The 21,992-nt window shown below is 42.2% G+C and overlaps 1 protein-coding gene across 1 annotated transcript in view; it reads right to left on the bottom strand.

Moving 5' to 3' along the window:
• The window catches only part of LOC118889935 (neurexin-3), a 745,585-nt gene that overhangs the window by 253,107 nt on the left and 470,486 nt on the right, over window positions 1-21,992 (bottom strand). The window contains exons 7-8 of the mRNA XM_036842062.1: window positions 17,786-18,224; window positions 6,867-7,250 (exon numbers count right to left, since the gene is read on the bottom strand). Of these exons, the coding sequence (XP_036697957.1) occupies window positions 6,867-7,250; window positions 17,786-18,224 (823 nt within the window). The remainder of the gene's footprint in view (window positions 1-6,866; window positions 7,251-17,785; window positions 18,225-21,992) is intronic.

The following is a 21,992-nucleotide window of genomic DNA, read 5'->3' as shown; positions in this document are numbered from 1 at the left end:
AGAACAGAGAGGCCAGAGGATCCAAGTAAGAATCTCAAGGTCACATATCTAAATAAAGGGCCTGGATGTTCCTAGGGGAATAGGAGCAGAGCCTCAATGGCACTGGAACAAGGGAAAGCAACAAGCTTTTTTATATTTGACCCTGGAAGCCAGGGTTTCTTTTGTTCCCACACCAGTGAGTCAGTCTGAGCAGACCCCAGCAGATCCAGAACTGGTTATAAAGTGGTATATCATGTTGGACATATTTTGCTTTCTAATTGTTATCTCATTCTTTCCTATGATATTCCTGGATCATTGCCCTTGGTAGATTGCATTACAATTTGCAGATTATTAGACTGTGAGCTCAAGAATTGCAACTATGTCTTCTACAAATTTGTATCCTCACAACTTAGCTCACCAAGCTTGGTACAGAGAAAAGGTATGGAAATGTGAATGTTGAAGTTAATTCCAAAGAAGTATCATAGCTTCATTTCCTGCAATTTGAGGGACCAAAAGCCACTGAAACTAAAGCTACTTAAGAATGTGTTGAATATTTAAATATTTTAATAATCTCACTTCAATACTCTGAGGAAGGCGCAAAATGAATTTGAGCTTTTCATAACATATGACATGCTACCTAGTTTTCCAAAGAAGAGATCGATGTAGGTTGACCTAGGATGATAGTAGTGGAGAGGGAGAGAAGTGGACAGAAGCAGGATGGATTCAGATGAGGAGACGACAGGAACTTGCTGAGACAGACTGAATGAGATGGGAGAAGAAAAATCGAGGAAAATGCCAAGGACAGTGGTGATGCCATTTACTGAGATGGGAAAAACTAAAAGTAAAAAAAAAAAGAAAAGAAAAAAAAAAGGCTAGGGCAGGGAGGGGGCACTGAAGATTTCTATTTTTCAATGTTATGATTAAGATAGCTATCAGATATCCAAATGAAGATGTCAAGCAGACAACTGGATATAGAAATCTGGGGTTCCAGAGAGAGTTCGAGGCTAGAGAGACTGATTTGGGAATCACTGACATATAGATAACCTTTGACACCATGGCAGTGGATGAGGGCACAAAGGGCAATGTGCAGACCAGGAGGAGACCCAGGACAGAGGACTGGGACCCTTCCTCCAACATTTAATAACCTCGTAGTATGTGTATAGCACAGTGCTGGAGACTGTGGGAAAACAAAAATACCTAATGCACTGTTTTTCCTTCAATGACCTTATAATCCAACCCCTTTCATATATAAGAGGAGGAAAGGCTACTCAATGTAATGGAAAGTACAGTGGATTAGGCGTCAGGATCCATGAATTTTAACCATTCTACAGCTGCTCCAAGTTAAAGTGACATTAACTTCTCAGGGCTTCCAATTCCTCCCTTGCTGGAATAAGGATTAGGTACAGGTAACATCAACTGAATCTGCCAGGCCTGCTATGTCCTGATGCCCTGATTTCCATGTGGCATCCAAATGACGCACTCTAGCCTCCTCTAAAGTCAGTGTCTCACCCTTCCCAGCAGGATGTACTGCTGCCCCAGGAGCACACAGCAGCCATCAGAGGGGCTGGCTGAAAGCGAAGTCCCCGAGCAGCTGCTGCCTGCAAGCCTTTCCTGCTGGAACAGGGTCATTTGAGAGAACTCGTAATATCTGCATTCTTGGTTTTCAGCTGGTGTTTATGTCAGATAAATGGAATCCCGGGGACCAGTGAGAAGAGCAGATTTACCCTCTCTATCACATTTTCTTAGTTCTACAATTTAATATTCTCAAAGGCATCCAATTTCCATGACCCCAGGAAATATTTCTGTTTATCACACAGAAGTAGTCCATGTGGCTGGGCATCTATAACAGGACATGGCCTTATGGATCAGGGTACCCCAAGCTTAGCCATGAAAGAACACTAAGAAAATGGTTCAGTAAGGTTATATATTTACATGTTAGGTGATCCTTCACATCTATTCTAGGTGACTGCCCGCCTGGACAGAGCTGACTGTAGAAGAATAGGCAGATGAACTAAACTGGGCCAATCAGGTTCTCTTTTTGGAAAACATAAACCGTGAATGGAAAACTCCAGAACCTGTAGGTCAAGAGAGACGCATCACTTCAATCACAGTGGCTTGGGATCCCCAGAGTTGTTCTGCTTCCCTTTTCAAGATGTAGTTCGTCAGATCGTCATTTGATCAATAACTCTCTAGGTAATCATGCAATACGTCTTCTTCCTTTACTCTGTTAGCCATTGTCAATTCTGTAGCTTGCAACCAAGAGAACCTTACCTAGTAAGTATCAGTGTCCCCATTTTACAGATAAGGAAACTGAGACTTGGATGAAATAAAAAATTTGTTGTATATTACCTAGCTACTGACAGAACCAACTCAGGAACCAAGGTCCATCTGACTAAAATTCATGCCATTAACCACTAGGCCATCCTGACTCTAAGTGCTATAGTATAGGTTATTTTTGTCATAGGGATGAACCTGTGCTGAGTCCTATTTTATTTCTTGCTAAACAAATGATGGCATACATTCAGGAAAAGCCATCTAGGGAAGAGGATAGAATGTGCAGTGGCCTCAAATTGAAGCTCGATGGTCCACAAATAAATTAAATCCACAGCCTTGCCTATTGACACTTGGTCCCCACTAATTGAACTAAGCAGTCTGGCTACACTGACAAGGAGAAGATACCTCTGTTGTCCCAAGTCAACTGATCATATCATCTTAGATAAGACAGAATGTTTCCTCTACACAATAGGATTTTAAAAATGGCAGGCAATCTTCCAGCAGAGTAAAGCATTTCAACCAAACAAGGCATGAAGTAGCTAAGCAGACCTTAGCTTTTTAGGTCATGGAGATGTCTCCCACATCAATATGATTAACAAATAACAAACCAGAACAGCTACAGTTGAACAACTGGAAAGGGTGGATCTATCTACATCTCCTTAGAACAGTATCAGATCATGGTGAAAAAAAAATCTAAATACAACATCAAGCCAACTGTTATATGTCAAAATTTAGAGTTGCTCATCTTCATAGGCAGTAGAAGCACTCTTGTGAGGGTACAAGCGAGAGACATCCATTTTTACTATCAGAGAAAGACACTCATGCAAATCAACCTTAGTCTCATGTACTCATATATTTCCTATTTCCCTTGCCTTATTCCTTTGTCTTTGGCTGACACCTTTAACCTGGGAGTTGTACCTTAGACAGATGTGCTTGCTCACTTTGCTTGGGTTCTTGGGCTATTTTGATCCAGTGTCTGACCTGAGCCATCCCTGACTCTGCTTTGTCTCTGAATACCAGTTTTCAGCAACCCACTTATGCTTTCTCCATTTTATAGAAACAAGTGCCTCTTTCAAACACTACCATTCCTGTTGTGGGGCTAGTGATACCAAGGGATGGACACTATTATGAAGCCCAAGTATAGGACACAGTTGGGGCTAGATGGGACACACTGCCTTAGGAATTGTCTTAGTCTTATCACATTTGGTACAAATGATCAATTCTAGGCTTAGGGTTAATGCTTCTAGGAAAAAATTAGAGAATGGTAAATTGAGTGAACTTGTTGATGGTGTTATGGTGGGTGGCGCAGCATTCCTTGACAAAGGGGATCACGCTCTTGCATAAAGAATGTTAATGCTCTTCCTTTACCACTCTTCAGAAGTGCCTATAATGCATACTGAGGGTCAGAGGTAGAGAGAGGCCATAGTTTTATTATTAATAGCAGACCAGAAAATCTAAGAAACCTCAGGTCCCCTTTTCCCAACCATCACTCACCCATGTAGCCACGGCCTCTCCCATCTGTCTACCCTGCTATTCCCCTAAAACATCAGGCATGACATCTACCAAGCGTTAGCACAGTTCCCACCTTTCCTTGTCCAGTAGGACTATACACCCCTTGATCAAAACCAGAAGCTGTGTCGGTTTTTGGGTTTCTTTGCATTGCCAGCATCTAATACAGTGCCTGGAACAAATTAGGGTTTCAATAAATGTCTGCTGCATGTATGAAAAATGAACAAAAGTCAAAAGCATCTCCACTGACGAATCAGTTTCAATAAAGAAAAACAGCGTCATAGGGAAACGATTTTCCTTGCCAGCAAAGCAGAGTCCTATCATTTTTACACTCCACTGATTCATTCTGAACATGGTGTCGGGAACAATACAGGGCCAAAAAAACAATTAGTGGGGGAACAAAACAATCAGTTGAACCATCTGGGATTTGAGCGACATGTAGATTAAATGTCTTAAATTTGCCAGGCTCCTTCTCATTTGGCCACAATGGATGATTCTTGGCTGCACTGTACCAGGAATAATTGTCCCTCATATATCCCCAATCAGCTGCCTTTTAATGACTAGTCAGAAGTGACAACGTAAAAGGTGCAGTGACTTTCACTGTACTTGGCAAATCTTGGACCAACTCCCATTGATTTGCCCTTGGAACAGCTGATCTCAGGGACACCTTGCTCAGCTGTCTCCAGTCACTGCTGCTTGTCTTCAGTAACCACAAGGCCCTTGAGTTGGAAAGATACCCAGGAGAAAGAAGTGAGATGTCTGAAGGGACCTTCAGTTCTTAAACTACCTTCCTAGACAGTGGATGATCCACAATTTCCTGGCTTATACCAAAATGGTCTCATGCATCCCAGAGGTCGAATGACTTTTCTATCTCCCCAAACCAGCAACCAGGATAGTCTACCCTAAAAAGAGATTTGGAAAGAGTTCAGGAGCTTGACAGACTGGCCAGCCAAATGAGACCCACTTCTGTTCCAGATGGCCGCCTCCCCGTCTTAGCTCATGTTCTGGGGTGGCTGCTTTGAAAATTCAGTGAATCTGAATTTCACTTCTATGAGCCCCAAAAAAGCTCCTTTTCCTTTACTCCAATATCTTCTGTCCTCCTTTTGGTCCAGCTGTAGGGAAGGTTTGCAGTTCTCTTGAAATATACTTTAACTAGCAATATGGTTGACCTCACAAAAATGACTCCTTGAAAATCCTTGACTGGTTATCCAAGCATGTTCCAGGATCCCTCCTTATCAACAGACTTCTGATACCTGGACAATTCTGGCCACTGGTAGTCTTTAAGGATGAGACCCTGCATGTCCCTCTCCTCAGGAAAGTCTTCACTAAATTTCCATGTCCCCCTAGTGGTCCAGCCCATGCTGCTGCCTTGTATCATTTTATTACTGCTTCTTATATCGATGTGTCAACTCCTCAGCTAAAGAAATGATAAGCTTCTGTAGACAGAAACTATCTCTACTACAGACACAGTATCCTCAAAGCCCTAGAATTATGCCCTCAGCAAAACTTGATAACTATGTAAATTATCCTTTCATACAAAATAGAGACTGACAACTCATGGACAGCCAGCCAGATTCTGTGTGCTTGGCATATAAAACAATTAACCAAGCTGCAATCTGGATGTGGCTTATAGACTAGGATCTCCTTGTCTTGATGTCGTCTCTTTGCTTACCTTTATCTCTGCCCTTTACCCAAACTGTAAATTCAGTGCAAGTGTAAGGTCATAAAGCGGTAGAGAGAAAGGGGCTTCCCCCAGCATCCTGGCCTGTTGTAAAGGGTCAGCCCCCACTCTTTGTCCCCCAACTCTTCAGCCACCTCTCACACCCTTCCCCCCACCTCACTACACACTCCATTCTGTTATGGACTTTGTTTGGTTCCTCAACTGTGCCATGGTCTCTTTTTATTTTTTTTTAGAGGAGATTTTTTTTTAAGATTTTTTTTTTCCTTGATGTGGACCATTTTTAAAGTCTTTATTGAATTTGTTACAATATTGCTTCTGTTGCTTATGTTTTGGTTTTTTGGCTGCGAGGCATGTGGGATCTGAGCTCCCCAACCAGGGATCGAACTCGCATCCCCTGCATTGGAAGGCGAAGTCTCAACCACTGGACCGCCAGGAAAGTCCCAGTGTGCCATGGTCTCTTACCTCTTGGCACACGTTGTCCTCATGTAAAAGACATCCGGCTTCCTCCCACCTCGTTGCCAAGCTAACTCTTACTTACATTTCAAGTCTCAACCTATATATTTCTTTCTTGAAGAAGCTTTCTATGAACCTCTACAGTATGTTGGGTCCCCTTGCAAAGGCCTCCCAAACTTCTCTGTGCTTTTCCTTTAATGATGTTGATGACAATAATTATGACTGTAACAATCGCTAACATTTACTAAATGCTTTCCATAGTCCAGAAACCTACTGACTCACTTAATCATCATTAATATCCTGTGAGGTAGGTACCTAATTATCTCCATTTTGCAAATGAGGAAATAAAGTCTCAAAGATCTTGAGAAAGTTTGTATCGCTCCATGAGGGCCACATCTCTCACCCAGTCTGGCCCCAGAATTCATGTTCTTAACCAACACATAACACTGCTTCTTATAAAACTCAACATGTCTGTGATTATTTAACAGCTAAGTATTCCACTAGGCAGCAAGCTCCATAGAACAGGGCTGGGGCTATTTTGTTCAATAGTGTATTTCTAAAGCCTAATCCAAGAGCTAGCATGTAGAAAGCATCAAAAAGCATGAGTTAAATGAACAAATGAAACATTCAGTTGGTGAGCCCACCCAGAATCCCAAAAGAATTCACCTTCTCAAATAGAGGTCTAACACTTAATCAAGAAACTATCATGATCATGGTAATATTTACTCTAAAGTTTCCCTCTCTGCAACCCAACCCTAGCCAAACAAATCCAAGCATCCGGAACTAGAAAGGGTATGATCTGGAAAGCAGTGAACCCAAGAAATTTCTTCTCCAGAAGAAAGCAAGCACAGGGAGGACCAAAGGGAGCGCCTGTAGTAGCAAAGGAAGCACAGGCAGGTCTATCCAGGGACACAGCTGCAGCACGTCACCCCCACTCAGACCCAGTGGGCCACTACGAGGGCCTACTCACCCCTCTCGCAGGTTCGTCCCCAGTAGCCGGTGCCCGTGCAGTCGCAGATGAAGCGGTTCCAGCCATCTTTGCACACGGCGTTGTTCTTGCAGGGGTAGCTGTCACACTGCTTAGCGCTCATCCGTGAGCAGGAGGACTTGACGCCCGCAGCATTCTGCATCTCTGCCAGCTGCCGGATGTTCTTGCTGCGCCCGTCAATGAACAGGTCACGGATGCAGCCCACGTAGCCATAGTTGAGCATGGCGGTCCAGAGCTCAGTGGGGAGGATGAGGCCAGCACGGTTCTCCGGCAGCCCGCCCAGGTACATGTCCCCCTCCAGGTCCAGGATCTCGCTCTCCCCACTAGCGGTGAACGGCGTGCGCCTGCTGTTCACTGATATGGTACCTGGGATGGGAGGACAGAAACAGAGTGAGCTAACAGCCCTCTTGGCATCACAGGTGAGGCTACCAGTTGATGAACCAAACGAAAGGAGCCTAGCAGGTGAGATGGGAGACCACTGTTGCCTGGCCAGGAAGGAACAATGTAAGCAAGGGAACGAAATGCCGCAAAATGGTAAAAAGGACAATGTACGCCATTTGGTTCCAATCCCTGCCAGCTAAGACAGCCGGGCCCAGAGGAGGACCCAGGACAATCTCAGTGGCCTAGCACCTAGTATGATTATCTTTTTTTCTACCTGAAAGTCTTGGCTGAGAGGGTGCACATCATACAGGTTGACAGCAGCACAGCCCCTGCCTGCGTTTAAATCCCAGCTCCGCCACATACTAGCTGGATAACCTTGAAGAAGTGACTTCTCTTTCCTGGTCCTCAAATTCCTTATCTGTAAAATGGGAAAAGAACTGTCCCCACCTCACAGGTTGGTGTGATAAGTAAATGAGCTCATATAGGTAAGATGCTTCTTACTCGGTACCTGGGACAGAGGCTGTAGGTCCTGCCTGAGTCTTCATCACTGGCTCACCATCACCAGAAGGATGGAACCTGCTCTTCTCTCTCTCTCTCCATGAGCTGATACCCTCTGTACTGGCCTTAGCTACCAGCCCTGCCAGGGCATATTTTCGACACACATTGCCTTTGATAAATTTTAACTGGAACATGTTTCTTTCTTTTTTTTTTTTTTCTCTTGACTATAGATCTAATTTTTTTTTAATGTTTTTAACACCTTTATTGGAGTATAATTACTTTACAATGTTGTATTAGTTTCTGTTGTACAACAAAGTGAATCAGCTATATGTATACATATATCCCCATGTCCCCTCCCTCTTGCATCTCTCTCCCATCCTCCCTATCCCACCGCTCTAAGTGGTCACAAAGCACAGAGCGGATCGCCCTGTGCTATGCAGCTGCTTCCCACTAGCTATCTATTTTACATATGGTAGTGTATATATGTCAGTGCTAATCTCTCACTTCATCCCAGCTTACCCTTCCCCCTCCCCGTGTCCTCAAGTCCATTCTCTACGTCTGCGTCTTTATTCCTGTCCAGCCCCTAGGTTCTTCAGAACCATTTCCTTTTTAGATTCCATATATATGTGTTAGCATGTGGAATTTGTTTTTCTCTTTCTGACTTACTTCACTCTGTATGACAGACTCTAGGCTCCATCAACCTCACTACAAATAACTCAATTTTGTTTCTTTTTATGGCTGAGTAATATTCCATTGTATATATGGGTCACATCTTCTTTACCCATTCATCTGTCAATGGACATTTAGGTTGCTTCCATGTCCTGGCTATTGTAAATAGTGCTGCAATAAACACTATAGTACATGACTCTTTTTAAATTATGGTTTTCTCAGGGTATATGCACAACAGTGGGATTCCTGGGACATATGGTAGTTCTATTTTTAGTTTTTAAAGGAACCTCCATACTGTTCTCCATAGTGGCTGTATCAATTTACATTCCCACCAGCAGTGCAAGAGGGTTCCCTTTTCTCCACACCCTCTCCAGCATTTATTGTTTGTAGATTTTTTGATGATGGCCATTCTGACCGGTGTGAGGTGATACCTCACTACAGTTTTGATTTGCATTTCTCTAATGATTAGTGATGTTGAGCATCCTTTCATGTGTTTGTTGGCAATCTGTATATCTTCTTTGGAGAAATGTCTATTTAGGTCTTCTGCCCATTTTTGGATTGGGTTGTTTGTTTTTTTGATATTGAGCTGCATGAGCTGCTTGTAAATTTTGGAGATTAATCCTTTGTCAGTTGCTTCATTTGCAAATATTTTCTCCCATTCTGAGGGCTGTCTTTTCATCTTGTTTATGGTTTCCTTTGCTGTGCAAAAGCTTTTAAGTTTCCTTGTGTCCCATTTGTTTATTTTTGTTTTAATTTCCATTTCTCTAGAAGGTGGGTCAAAAAGGATCTTGCTGTGATTTATGTCATAGAGTGTTCTGCCTATGTTTTCCTCTAAGAGTTTTATAGTGTCTGGCCTTACATTTAGGTCTCCAATACATTTTGAGTTTATTTTTGTATATGGTGTTAGGGAGTATTCTAATTTCATTCTTTTACATGTAGCTGTGCAGTTTTCTCAGCACCACTTATTGACAAGGTTGTCTTTTCTCCACTGTATATTCTTGCCACCTTTAACAAAGATAAGGTGACCACAGGTGCGTGGGTTTATCTCTGGGCTTTCTATCCTGTTCCATTGATCTGTATTTCTATTTTTGTGCCAGTACTGAACTGTCTTGATTACTATAGCTTTGTAGTTTAGTCTGAAGTCAGGGAGTCTGATTCCTCCAGCTCCGTTTTTCTTTCTCAAGATTGCTTTGGCTAATCGGGGTCTTTTGTGTTTCCATACAAATTGTGAAATTTTTTGTTTTAGTTCTGTGAAAAATGCCATTGGTAGTCTGATAGGGATTGCATTGAATCTGGAGATTGCTTTGGGTAGTATAGTCATTTTCACAATGTTGATTCTTCCAATCCAAGAACATGGTAAATCTCTCCATCTGTTTGTATCATCTTTAATTTCTTTCACAGTGTCTTATAGTCTTCTGAGTACAGGTCTTTTGTCTCCTTAGGTAGGTTTATTCCTAGGTATTTTATTCTTTTTGTTGCAATGGTAAATGGGAGTGTTTCCTTAATTTCTCTTTCAGATTTTTCATCATTAGTGTATAGGAATGCAAGAGATTTCTGTGCATTAATTTTGTATCCTGTTACTTTACCAAATTCATTGATTACCTCTAGTAGTTTTCTGGTGGCATCTTTAGGATTCTCTGTGTATATAGTATCATGTCATCTGCAAACAGTGACAGTTTTACTTCTTCTTTTCCCATTTGGATTCCTTTTATTTCTTTTTCTTCTCTGATTGCTGTGGCTAAAACTTCCAAAAATATGTTGAATAATAGTGGTGAGAGTGGGTAACCTTGTCTTGTTCCTGATCTTAGAGGAAATGGTTTCAGTTTTTTACCACTGAGAACGATGTTGGCTGTGGGTCTGTCATATATGGCCTTTATTATGTTGAGGTAGGTTCCCTCTATGCCTACGTTTTGGAGGGTTTTTACCATAAATGGCTGTTGAATTTTGTCGAAGATTTTTCTTCATCTATTGAGACGATCATATGGTTTTTATCCTTCAGTTTGTTAATGAGATTGATTTGTGTATATTGAAGAATCCTTGCATTCCTGGGATAAACCCCACTTGATTATGGTGTATGATCCTTTTAATGTGCTCTTGGATTCTGTTTGCTAGTATTCCGTTAAGGATTTTTGCATCTATGTTCATCAGTGATATTGGCCTGTAGTTTTCTTTCTTTGTGAAATCTCTGTCTGGTTTTGGTATCAGGGTGATGGTGGCTTCATAGAATGAGTTTGGGAGTGTTCCTCCCTCTGCTATATTTTGGAAGAGTTTGAGAAGGATAGGTGTTAGCTCTTCTCTAAATGTTTGATAGAATTTGCCTGTGAAGCCATCTGGTCCTGGGCTTTTGTTTGTTGGAAGATTTTTAACCACAGTTTCAATTTCAGTGCTTGTGATTGGTCTGTTTACATATTCTATTTCTTCCTGGTTCAGTCTCAGAAGGCAGTGCCTTTCTAAGAATTTGTCCATTTCTTCCAGGTTGTCCATTTTTTTTGGCATCTATTTGCTTGTAGTAATCTCTCATGATGCTTTGTATTTCTGCAGTGTCAGTTGTTACTTCTCCTTTTTCATTTCTAATTCTGTTGAGTCTTCTCCCTTTTTTTCCTGATGAGTCTGGCTAATGGTTTATCAATTTCGTTTATCTTCTCAAAGAACCAGCTTTTAGTTTTATTGATCTTTGCTATTGTTTCCTTCATTTCTTTTTCATTTATTTCTGATCTGATCTTTATGATTTCTTTCCTTCTGCTAACTTTGGGGTTTTTTTGTTCTTCTTTCTCTAATTGCTTTAGGCGTAAGGTTAGGTTGTTTATTTGAGATGTTTCTTGTTTCTTGAGGTAGGATTGTATTGCTATAAACTTCCCTCTTAGAACTGCTTTTTCTGCATCCCATAGGTTTTAGGTTGCCATGTTTTCATTGTCATTTGTTTCTAGGTATTTTTTGATTTCCTCTTTGATTTCTTCAGTGATCTCTTGGTTATTTAGTAGCATACTGTTTAGCCTCCATGTGTTTGCATTTTTTACAGTTTTCTTTTTCCTGTAATTGATATCTAGTCTCATAGTGTTGTGCTCGGAAAAGATACTTGATATGATTTCAATTTTCTTAAATTTACCAAGGCTTGATTTGTGACCCAAGATATGATCTATCCTGGAGAATGTTCCATGAGCACTTGAGAAGAAAATGTATTCTGTTGTTTTTGGAAGGACTGTCCTATGAATATCAATTAAGTCCATCTTGTTTAATGTGTACTTTAAAGCTTGTGTTTCCCTATTTATTTTCATTTTGGATGATCTGCCCATTGGTGAAACTGGGGTGTTAAAGTCCCCTACTATGATTGTGTTACTGTCGGTTTCCCCTTTTATGGCTGTTACATTTGCCTTAAGTACTGAGATGCTCCAATGTTGGGTGCATAAATATTTACAATTGTTATATCTTCTTCTTGAATTGATCCCTTGATCATTATGTAGCGTCCTTCTTTGTCTCTTGTAATAGTCTTTATTTTAAAGTCTATTTTGTCTGACATGAGAATTGCTACTCCAGCTTTCTTTTGATTTCCATTTGCATGGAATATCTTTTTCCATCCCCTCACTTTCAGTCTGCATGTGTCCCTAGGTCTGAAGTGGGTCTCTTGTAGACAGCATGTATATGGGTCTTGTCTTTGTATCCATTCAGCCAGTCTGTGTCTTTTGGTTGGAGCATTTAATCCATTTACATTTAAGGTAATTATCGATATGTGTGTTCCTATTAGCATTTTCTTAGTTGTTTTGGGTTTGTTTTTGTAGGTCTTTTCCTTCTCTCGTGTTTCCTGCCTAGAGAAGTTCCTTTAGCATTTGTTGTAAAGCTGGTTTGGTGGTGCTGAATTCTCTTAGCATTTGCTTGTCTGTAAAGGTTTTCATTTCTCTGTCGAATCTGAATGAGATCCTTGCTGGACAGAGTAATCTTGGTTGTAGGTTTTTCTCCTTCATCACTTTAAGTATGTCCTGCCACTCCCTTCTGGCTTGCAGATTTTCTGCTGAAAGATCAGCTGTTAACCTTATGGGGATTCCCTTGTATGTTATTTGTTGTTTTTCCCTTGCTGCTTTTAATATTTTTTCTTTGTATTTAATTTCTGATAGTTTGATTAATTTGTATCTTGGTGTGTTTCTCCTTGGATTTATCCTGTATGGGACTCTCTGTGCTTCCTGGACTTGATTGACTATTTCCTTTCCCATGTTAGGGAAGTTTTCAACTATAATCTCTTCAAATATTTTCTCAGACCCTTTCTTTTTCTCTTCTTCTTCTGGGACCCCTATAATTCGAGTGTTGGTGTGTTTAATGTTGTCCCAGAGGTCTCTGAGACTGTTCTCAATTCTTTTCTTTCTTTTTTCTTTATTCTGCTGTGGCAGTTTTTCTACTATTTTATCTTCCAGGTCACTTATCCATTCTTCTGCCTCAGTTATTCTGCTATTGATTCCTTCTAGAGATTTTTAAATTTCATTTATTGTGTTGTTCATCATTGTTTGTTTGCTCTTTAGTTCTAGGTCCTTGTTAAACATTTCTTGTATTTTCTCCATTCTATTTCCAAGATTTTGGATCATCTTTACTATCATTACTCTGAATTCTTTTTCAGGTAGACTCCCTATTTCTTCTTCATTTGTTTGGTCTGGTGGGTTTTTATCTTGCTCCTTCATCTGCTGCATATTTCTCTGTTTTCTCATTTTGTTTAACTTACTGTGTTTGGGGTCTCCTTTTCACAGGCTGCAGGTTCGTAGTTCCCGCTGTTTTTGGTGTCTGCCCCCAGTGGGGGAGGTTGGTTCAGTGGCTTGTGTAGGCTTCTTGGGGGAGGGGACTGGTGCCTGTGTTCTGGGGGGTGGGGCTGGAACTTGTCTTTCTGGTGGACAGGGCCACATCCGGTGGTGTGTTTTGGAGTGTCTGTGAACTTAGTATGACTTTAGGCAGCCTCTCTGCTAATGGGTGGGGTTGTGTTCCTGTCTTGCTAGTTGTTTAGCATGGGGCGTCTGGCACTGGAGCTTGCTAGCCATTGGGTCGAGCTGGGTCTTAGTGTTGAGACGGAGGTCTCTGGGAGAGCTCTCGCCAATTGATATTACGTGGGGCCTGGAGGGCTCTGGTGGACCAATGTCCTGAACTCGCCCTCCCACCTCAGAGGCTCAGGCCTTACACCAGGCTGGAGCACCAAGACCCTGTCAGCTACAAGGCTCAGAAGAAAAGGGAGAAGAAAGGAAAGAAAAAAAAATAATAAATTTTAAAAAATTATTAAAATAAAAACGTAATAATAAAAACAAAGGGAAAAAAAGGAAAGAAAAAAAGGAGAGCAACCAAACCAATAAACAAATCCACCAATGATAACAAGCGCTAAAAACTATACTAAGATAAACATAAAAATCAGTAACAAATCAGTCACAGACAGCAAACCCCAAGTCTACATTTGCTCCCAAAGTCCACCGCCTCAATTTTGGGATGATTCATTGTCTATTCAGATATTCCACAGATGCAGGGTACATCAAGTTGATTGTGGAGATTTAATCCGCTGCTCCTGAGGCTGCACAGAGAAATTTTCCTTTCTCTTCTTTGTTTGCACAGCTCCTGGGCTTCAGCTTTGGTTGTGGCCCCACCTCTGCGTGTAGATCGCCTTCAGGCATCTGTTCCTGCCCAGACAGGAGGGGGTTAAAGCAGAGGCTGATTAGGGGGCTCTGGCTCATTCAGGCCCGGGGGAGGGAGGGGTACGGTTGTTATACTTGGAATGTGGGGCGAACCTGCAGTGGCAGAGGCCAGCGTGACATTGCAACAGCCTGAGGCGCACCGTGTGTTCTCCCGGGGAAGTTGTCCCTGGATCACAGGGCCCTGGCAGTGGCGTGTTGTACAGGCTCCTAGGGGGGTGTGGAGAGTGACCTGTGCTCGCACACAGGCTCCTTGATGGCTACAGCAGCAGCGTTAGTGTTTCATGCCTGTCTCTGGTGTCCGTGCTGATAGCCGTGGCTCACACCCATCTCTGGAGCTTGTTTAGGTGGTGCTCTGCTTTCTTTTCGGAAGTCTGAGGTCTTCTACCAGCATTCAGTAGGTGTTCTGTAGGAGTTGTTCCACATGTAGATGTATTTCTGATGTATTTGTGGGGAGGAAGGTGATCTCCACGTCTTACTCCTCCGTTATCTTCGGAACATGTTTCTTTATGTACTCACGTAACAAACATGTATTGAACACCTGTTCTGTCTCTAGTATAGTTCTAGACACATACATGAACTTGACAGGTGTGCCTCCTCTCGTGGAGCTGATATTCCACAGCAGAGGAACAGAGAATAAACAAATCACCCAATAAACAGAAATTGGAAAATGACGAGTGGGAGGAAGAGAGTAAAATGGGTGCTACTGCAGCCCACAGGTTCAACTTTAAACTGTACGGTCGATAAAGGCTTCTCTAAGCAGGTGAGAGGTAAGCTGAAACCAGGATGTTGAGAAAGATCCAACCATGCCAAGTCCCAGGGGGAGAATATGCCCGGCACAGGGAATGGCACTTACAAAGGCCCTGGGACAGGCAGGAGTGTGGTTAGGGTACAGGAGGCCAGAGGAAGTCAACAAGAGATGAGATCAGAGCTAGACCAGGCACATGAAATCACAGAAGATATAACCCTGGAGACTGACCTGGGAACTTGGGAACAGGGATTCTAGTCTTTCTGACCCTGTACCAGTCACTGAACCCCTCGATTTCCTCCACAGCTCAGTTTCCTAAACTGTTAACTCAGAGTGATATCTAAACTTCATGCCAGGAATTTTAGAAATTTAGTATTCACTTATGTGAGTCTCAATTCCCTCAGCTATGACAGGGGACAGTCTGAAGGGCCTAGAAGATCAAATGAGATCAAGAAAGTGACGTACACTCCAAATCACAAAGTCAACCCAGGGGTAGAAGAGTAGAAATAGCATGCGGGGTCGCTGGAGGGTTCAGCTGGGCGTGCTTCCCCCTACTCTTCCCTGGAAGTTTTCTCCTGGAGAAATCTGCTTTGCCTTTTTGCTTTTCAATCTTTCAAAAACCTACGTAACAATAAAAATGTCCCAGCCACCATTTTTAGTACTTTCTATGCTTTTCTGGACTCAATCCTCAAAACAATCCTGTGACGTAGGCATTCGTATTTCCTCTATTTCACAAATGAGGAAGTTGAGGCTTGGGTACTTTTCTTCTCTCTTGCAGTTTTGCTTTCTTTACCCACCACACGTCCACAGAGTTAATCTGATCACCAACTAACAGGGAGGAGCATCTATTGCCAAGTAAGAACGGTACCCAAACTGATTTAAATAGTGGACCCTTAAAATACATCCTGAGGAAAATTCATCGTCTGAGTGTGGGACCACAACTGTTTTGAGAATCAGTCCCTCAGCTGGGGAATGAAGATGAAAGTTTCCTGAGATCACCTCTCAGTCATATTCTTCAGGATGAGCAGGGAAGGAGGTACCACAATTAGATACACTTGTGTTTTTATAACTAGTCATTTTCATTCAGGTCTGCAAGAACATACCAGAAAATATCCTCATGAAGAAATGAAGTTTAGTATATCATATTAAAATTTTGTTATGCTGCTTTTACATGACAACTATTTGTTTACTCAGTAAATTTTTATAGGCTTTGATCAAATTTATCAGTATTTCAAAGTATTAGCCAATGCCATAGCACCCAGGTATAAAATTTAAGGCTTCTGTAATCCAAACTTATTTGTCAAAAAATGGGTCTACTAATGGTTCTAACAAAACAAAATAACTGCCCTACTTGAAAAAGCAATTAGTGTTGAGAATATCAGAAACAGACATGTGGCGGTTTTACATGTTCTAGCCTGCCTGTGACACAGATAGGTGACATTTAAGCTGTGCCAAGGTCTAGGTTAGTCAATCATGAAACCCATCAACCATGTCCGAACTCCAGAGACCCAAAATGCATAGTCTTAAGAACCAACAGGAGTGTGTCCCTTATAATTCTGAGACAGTTTCTAGCTCTCTGCCCCTGCTGACATTTTTTAATGGATAAACTTCAAAAGATTTGGCCTCAGAAATTATTTTTTGTGTATTTTTCTCTTAAAAAAGAACAAAATGTTCATTCTTGCCCAACAAGCACATTTAATTTGAAGCCTCTTGGTTCTGATCAAATTTCAGGCAATTGATAAAGCATCCTGCTGGGCAATAAACCATCCAGGTCTGCAATCTGCCACCTGTCTGCCCTCTGCACAGAACCCAACCAGCTCCTTACCTAAGGGCAACATTGCTCATCTCCATCATCCCTCTAGCTCTGGAATTATGCAGAAAAGCCATCCCCGCAAGCTCAGCCATTAGTGGCTACAGCCTTTTAGGGGAACCTATTGCTTTCTATTGTTGGCCAAACGCAAAAATGTCTAAAAGGAAGACATTTTTGTGTTTACCAGGAGAGTAAATCCTTAAAAATATGGAAAATATAGCCAAGACCATTACTGAGTACGATACTACCTAAATGGAGAATCAGGAAATAAGTGTGAAATTCAAATGCTCTAATTACTACTCTGGGTGAAATGCCCTTTCTGATGGCACAGAATGTGACCTTCATTGCCACATGTCCACAGAAAGTGAGGCAGACTGTTCAGGCATTCAAAAGCCTCAGACTCTCTATTTGTGTTTCCTTCCACCCCGCCCCCCTTTGTTACTATTCCAGAGTGGCTATGTACGGCCTGGGGCTAGCTTGTTTGGTCTGCGGCTGCAGAAACAAACAAAGCCATTTAAACCCAATGTAAAAGGTTACGAAGAGGCAGGGAGAGTTAGTAAGGTCTGAGCGAAGAGTGAAATATAGGCTTTCCCACCAAAGGAAGGCTTTAAATGGAACATGACTTTAGGAAAAATCAATTTGCCTTTTCCTTTCTTGTCATAATTTTTCCCTGCAATATGACTCTTGCCAATTATTGAAGGGTGTATCACTGCATAAACTCTTGCACAGTGCAGCTTGTCCTACAGAGCAATCACATAATGCAGCATCTGTGATGTCACAATTGGTTTCCATGGTGATGGAAAAAGGAGAATAAAGAGGGAAAAAAACCATCACACAAAAGTGACATGACAGTCACTTTGGTAGCAGTGGAAATGCTTCTTGTAAAACCATCCTTAGCCCCAGGGTCTCGGAGCTATCACTGAGACCATCGTGCAGTGAGTGACAGGGGCGATGAGGAGGAGAATGCCAGCCATCGATGAGACAGGTGTCTGGTTCAGAAACATAATCTTACGTAATCATATAACAAGCATTAAGGAGGACAGCAAAAGAATCAACACGCAAACAAGTCCAAAACTAAAATAAAAAAATATACGGAAGCAGAAGCTTTCCCCTAGTCTCGGTCACACACCCTGCTTCTTCCTACCTGATCTGCCATCTCGCTGAATGTCCACATGGTACCATTCCCCATCGTTGGCTTTCTTCTGAGTGGCTTTCACTTTAATGGTGCCTGAGCCCATGTCAAGCAGTAGGTACAGGTTGCCGTCGAGGAGTTCCGCGGCAAAAAAGTCCACCTTGGTGTTCTTCTGGCTCCGAGCCTCCTTCCTCTCTTGGGGCTTGCCGTGAGTGAAGAGGATCAGGCCGTTGGGCTCAGTGGTGCGAAAGTCAAAGGAGATAGAGCCCATGCGTTTGGTGTTCCATTTGGGCAAGCTGATGTAAGCCTCCGGGGTCTCAAAGTTGATGGGGTCCAGTGTGGCCACATTCTCACACTTGAATACAACCTCACCGTAGATTTTCATCTTGGTGTCCCCAATTCTGGCCAAGCGAGACAGCTCCAGACGGATGTCATTATTCTTATAAACAACCTGTCAAAAGCCAAACGAGTGCCACATGAATCAATCTTGCAAACAGTAACCGTCCATCGCTCACTGGGCACCCAGGAAAAAGGCCCAAAACGAAGCTTCAGGACACAACAGTCTGAAACAATGAGAAACACGAGACACGGCACTTGAAAAAGCATCTGCACAGACCTCTGACGTGCCCACAAGCCCTGAATAAGCCCCTATATTTCCATTATATTCCTTTTGTCTGTTTCCTTCTGGCCAATTTTTTGCATTGTCACAAAGTTAAACAATATAAGCTTGCAAGTAGAAACCAAAAGAGACTGAGTTGCACAGACACAAACACTTACCTACAGAGATATTTACTGAAATGTCCTCAGTAAAGGACCAGAAACAACCTAAATGACCAGCAGTAACAGACTGGCACATCTTTAAAATGGAACATTATGCAGCCCTAATAAACAAGGTAGTACTCCCAGTTTTGACATAGATACTCTGAGTAACATTAAGTGAAATTAGTAAGGAACAGGACAGCGTGCATTATGCTATCATTGTGCAAAGAGTGTGTGTGTTGGGAAGTGTGTGTTACATGTATATATGCTTGAAAATGCATAAAACATTTTTGGAAGGAAACACAAGAAACTATAAAATTGTCACTGGGGAGAGGATTTGTGGGATTAATATTCAGGAGTGGAGGGAGACTTACTTTCCACTCTACCCTGTTGTATTGTTTTTCTTTTTAAAGAAGATGATTGAGTGTTAAGCGTTGGTGGAGAAGGAAATCTATATTTTTTTTGCACAATTGCACATGTCCTCTATATACACACAGTGAGAGAATGAAACACCCTAAAAAATTTTTAAAAACCTATTATGACTTTCTAAACCCGGTATAATCCATATAAAAGCAGGGATTAATCTTGTTCCCCAAGATCAGAATTTCAAAAAGGTTTTGCTGTTATTAGAACTGAATTTTGATGCAGTACCCTTGGATAGTTCTTGGTCCTCTGATCTCTATGCAATGTCACATCCATACTATATAATAATAAACAAGCAAAAACAGAAGGCAAAGGGGCTAGCATTTGAGTATTGGTTATGCAAACCACGTTGCTAGGTCCTTCACATTGTCTTATTCAAATTCTAGATGAGGACCCCCATTTAGGTTCAAATCCCACATCCACTACTTCTAAGCCGTGCGAACTTCAAAGTTATTTAACTTACTTGGGTCTGCTTCCTCCTCTGAAAATGTGAATATAGGACTAGACTATTTCTTAAGGATGAAATGAGTTAATACATGTAAAGCACTTAGAAATGGCACATGGTATGGGCATAAAAATCTCAGCTATTTGGGGGTGGCTGTCGTGGCTGTTAACTCATTTTATCCCTTCCACAGAGAAGCCTGTCTTATCCTCTCCATTTTCAATAAAGCAACAAGACTTAAGTGCTGAAGTCTTACATTCCATCTCAGTGATAAAAAGTTAATTGGATGAGTCATTCCAGTATATACCATTTAATCCCTAACATCCAGCTGTAGAACTGCTTCCCTTCTCTCCAACACCAGGAGAGAAGCAAGCAGAGATATTTGCCTTTTAAATATCTAACTAACAACAAAGAATTGAAAATGTCTCACCTACTAGATGACCTTCACCATGGGTGTAACCATAGTCAACAACAATGAAAATAATAACAATGCTAATATTTACTGAGCACCTACTACCAGGCACTGTGCTAAGGATCTGAAGCCTAGCATCCCATTAGATCCTGACAACACCCATTTGAGATACCTACCGTCATTCCCCCATTTTACAGATGCAGAAACAGACATGGAGAGTAGTTAAGGAACCAGCCCATGGTCACACGGCCGGTAAGTGGCAGAGCAGGACTTGAACCAAGAGAGTTAGGCTCCGGAGTCCATGTGCTTTACCACTTGTGGACACTCAGAACAACAACAGTTACTACCAGCACCCATGAAGCTCATCTTTAATAATACATAGGAAATCATGCATATTCATCTTCCCAACTCAAAAGCTAAATTTCTCATCTTAGCTCTACTGGACTGACCACGTGCAAAGGGGAAAAACTGCAAGATCCTTAGGCAAACACTCAAGTGACTAAACGAGAAAACAAATGATAGAAGTTTAATGACGCGGCTTCTCCTTTCTAACTCCCACTCCCCAACATGTGAGATCTCTCTGTCAAAACCAAACTTCAACTTTCTCTGAATCTGGGTTAAATGCCTACGACCAGAGCTCTTGTAAAGGTTAATTATTAATGTAGAACAATAGCTCATCCCAAAGGGACAGACTAAGGCTTGGCTTCATTGAACTATAAGTGAAGAAAGAGCTCAAACATCCCTACAGGAGGCAGAAGGATAAAAAGAAAAAAGGCTAAAAGGATGCAGTGTCCTATGAGGAGGAACTCTTCTGTGAAATGGGTATATGACCAAGACTGGGACACACAGTGAATAACTAGAATGCAGGTTTCTGGAGAGACAGACAAGAGAATCCGGGCCAGAAACTGCCAGACAAAGACTTCTCTCAGAAGCTACTTGAAAATGAGCTCTCTATCTACTCCATGGTCCTGAAATTACTTGTCTGTTTATATGCAGTTTCCACACCTTTCCCACTGATGGTTGAGTAACCTCTTTGAGTCCCATTTTATTTATTTCCAAAGGCAAGAGACTCAATACCTATTCTAGAAACTGCTCCCTTCCTCACCCCACAAGGCAGTTATCAAGATTAAATGGGATATTATACATGGTAGAACACAGAAAATCCTCAATGGTACACAAACCTAGGAACAAGCAAGAGTATACCTTGGTTCCCAGCAGTATTGGGGTACTGCTGGAAACGGACAGGGGCCTGGACTGATGCTCTTCTGAGGACCTCCTACCAATAAGAAAGGGACAGGGGGGCAGGGGTCTTGTAGCCCAGTGATACTCAGTTGAGAAATTCCATGGCTGGCATCTTCACCTTCCCCCCTACCCCCCTGCCCAGTGCAAGACCACGGCATGGCCATGAAGAAGCATAGTAGTACTTTGGGCAGAGCGTCGTGGCAAGAAACCCTGCTGGACCGCCTTACAAGGCAAATTAGTATCTGGTATAGTATTTTCTATAAATTCAGACTTTCATCTAAATGAACGTCCCCCACCCCCGCCCCCGATGACTGAACTAGGAAGAGATGTGGCAGCAAGTGACAGAAAGCAGCCTTGGCTGACAATGGCCCCAACAAGGAGCAAGTAAAGACAGAGTGGTAACAGCTCCCCACGGGAGATGGCACACAACCTGGGAGGCACAGAGGCAGAGTCACAGAGAGTGACAAGCAGGTCTGACCACCCCAACCTTGGGCTTGTAAAGCTGTTGTTTGGACTTGCAGCTCATGCTTAGAAGACCAGACAGTTAAACAGCTGGGGACAGAGTCTCAGGGTTAGGACAGACCCTCTCGGAACAATTCTTGTATGTCTCCCTAATCTTTGATACAGAGGCACACAGGAACAATACCAGGAGTAAGGCAAGCCATGACAACACGAACAATACAATGAAAATAGCTACCACCTATTGAGAGCCTACTGTGTGCCAGACACTTAATAAAATTTCGAATGTATATCATCCAAATTAAGGAAGTGAAATAGGTAGCATTAGCATCATTTTGCAGAAAAGAAACTCAGAGGTCATAGGTACTTGCCCAAGATCATATAGCCCCTTGAGGGCATAACCAGGGCTTGAACCCAGATCTCTCTGACTGCATGGGGGCAAGGCCATCCTCCAGAGGTGGCAATTTCTAAGCTCTCCGGTA

This window comes from Balaenoptera musculus, chromosome 2, assembly GCF_009873245.2.
Source record: "Balaenoptera musculus isolate JJ_BM4_2016_0621 chromosome 2, mBalMus1.pri.v3, whole genome shotgun sequence".
Taxonomy (NCBI): domain Eukaryota; kingdom Metazoa; phylum Chordata; class Mammalia; order Artiodactyla; family Balaenopteridae; genus Balaenoptera; species Balaenoptera musculus.
Note: the sequence above shows the minus strand (reverse complement) of the source record. Positions and strands in the feature narration are given on the sequence as shown.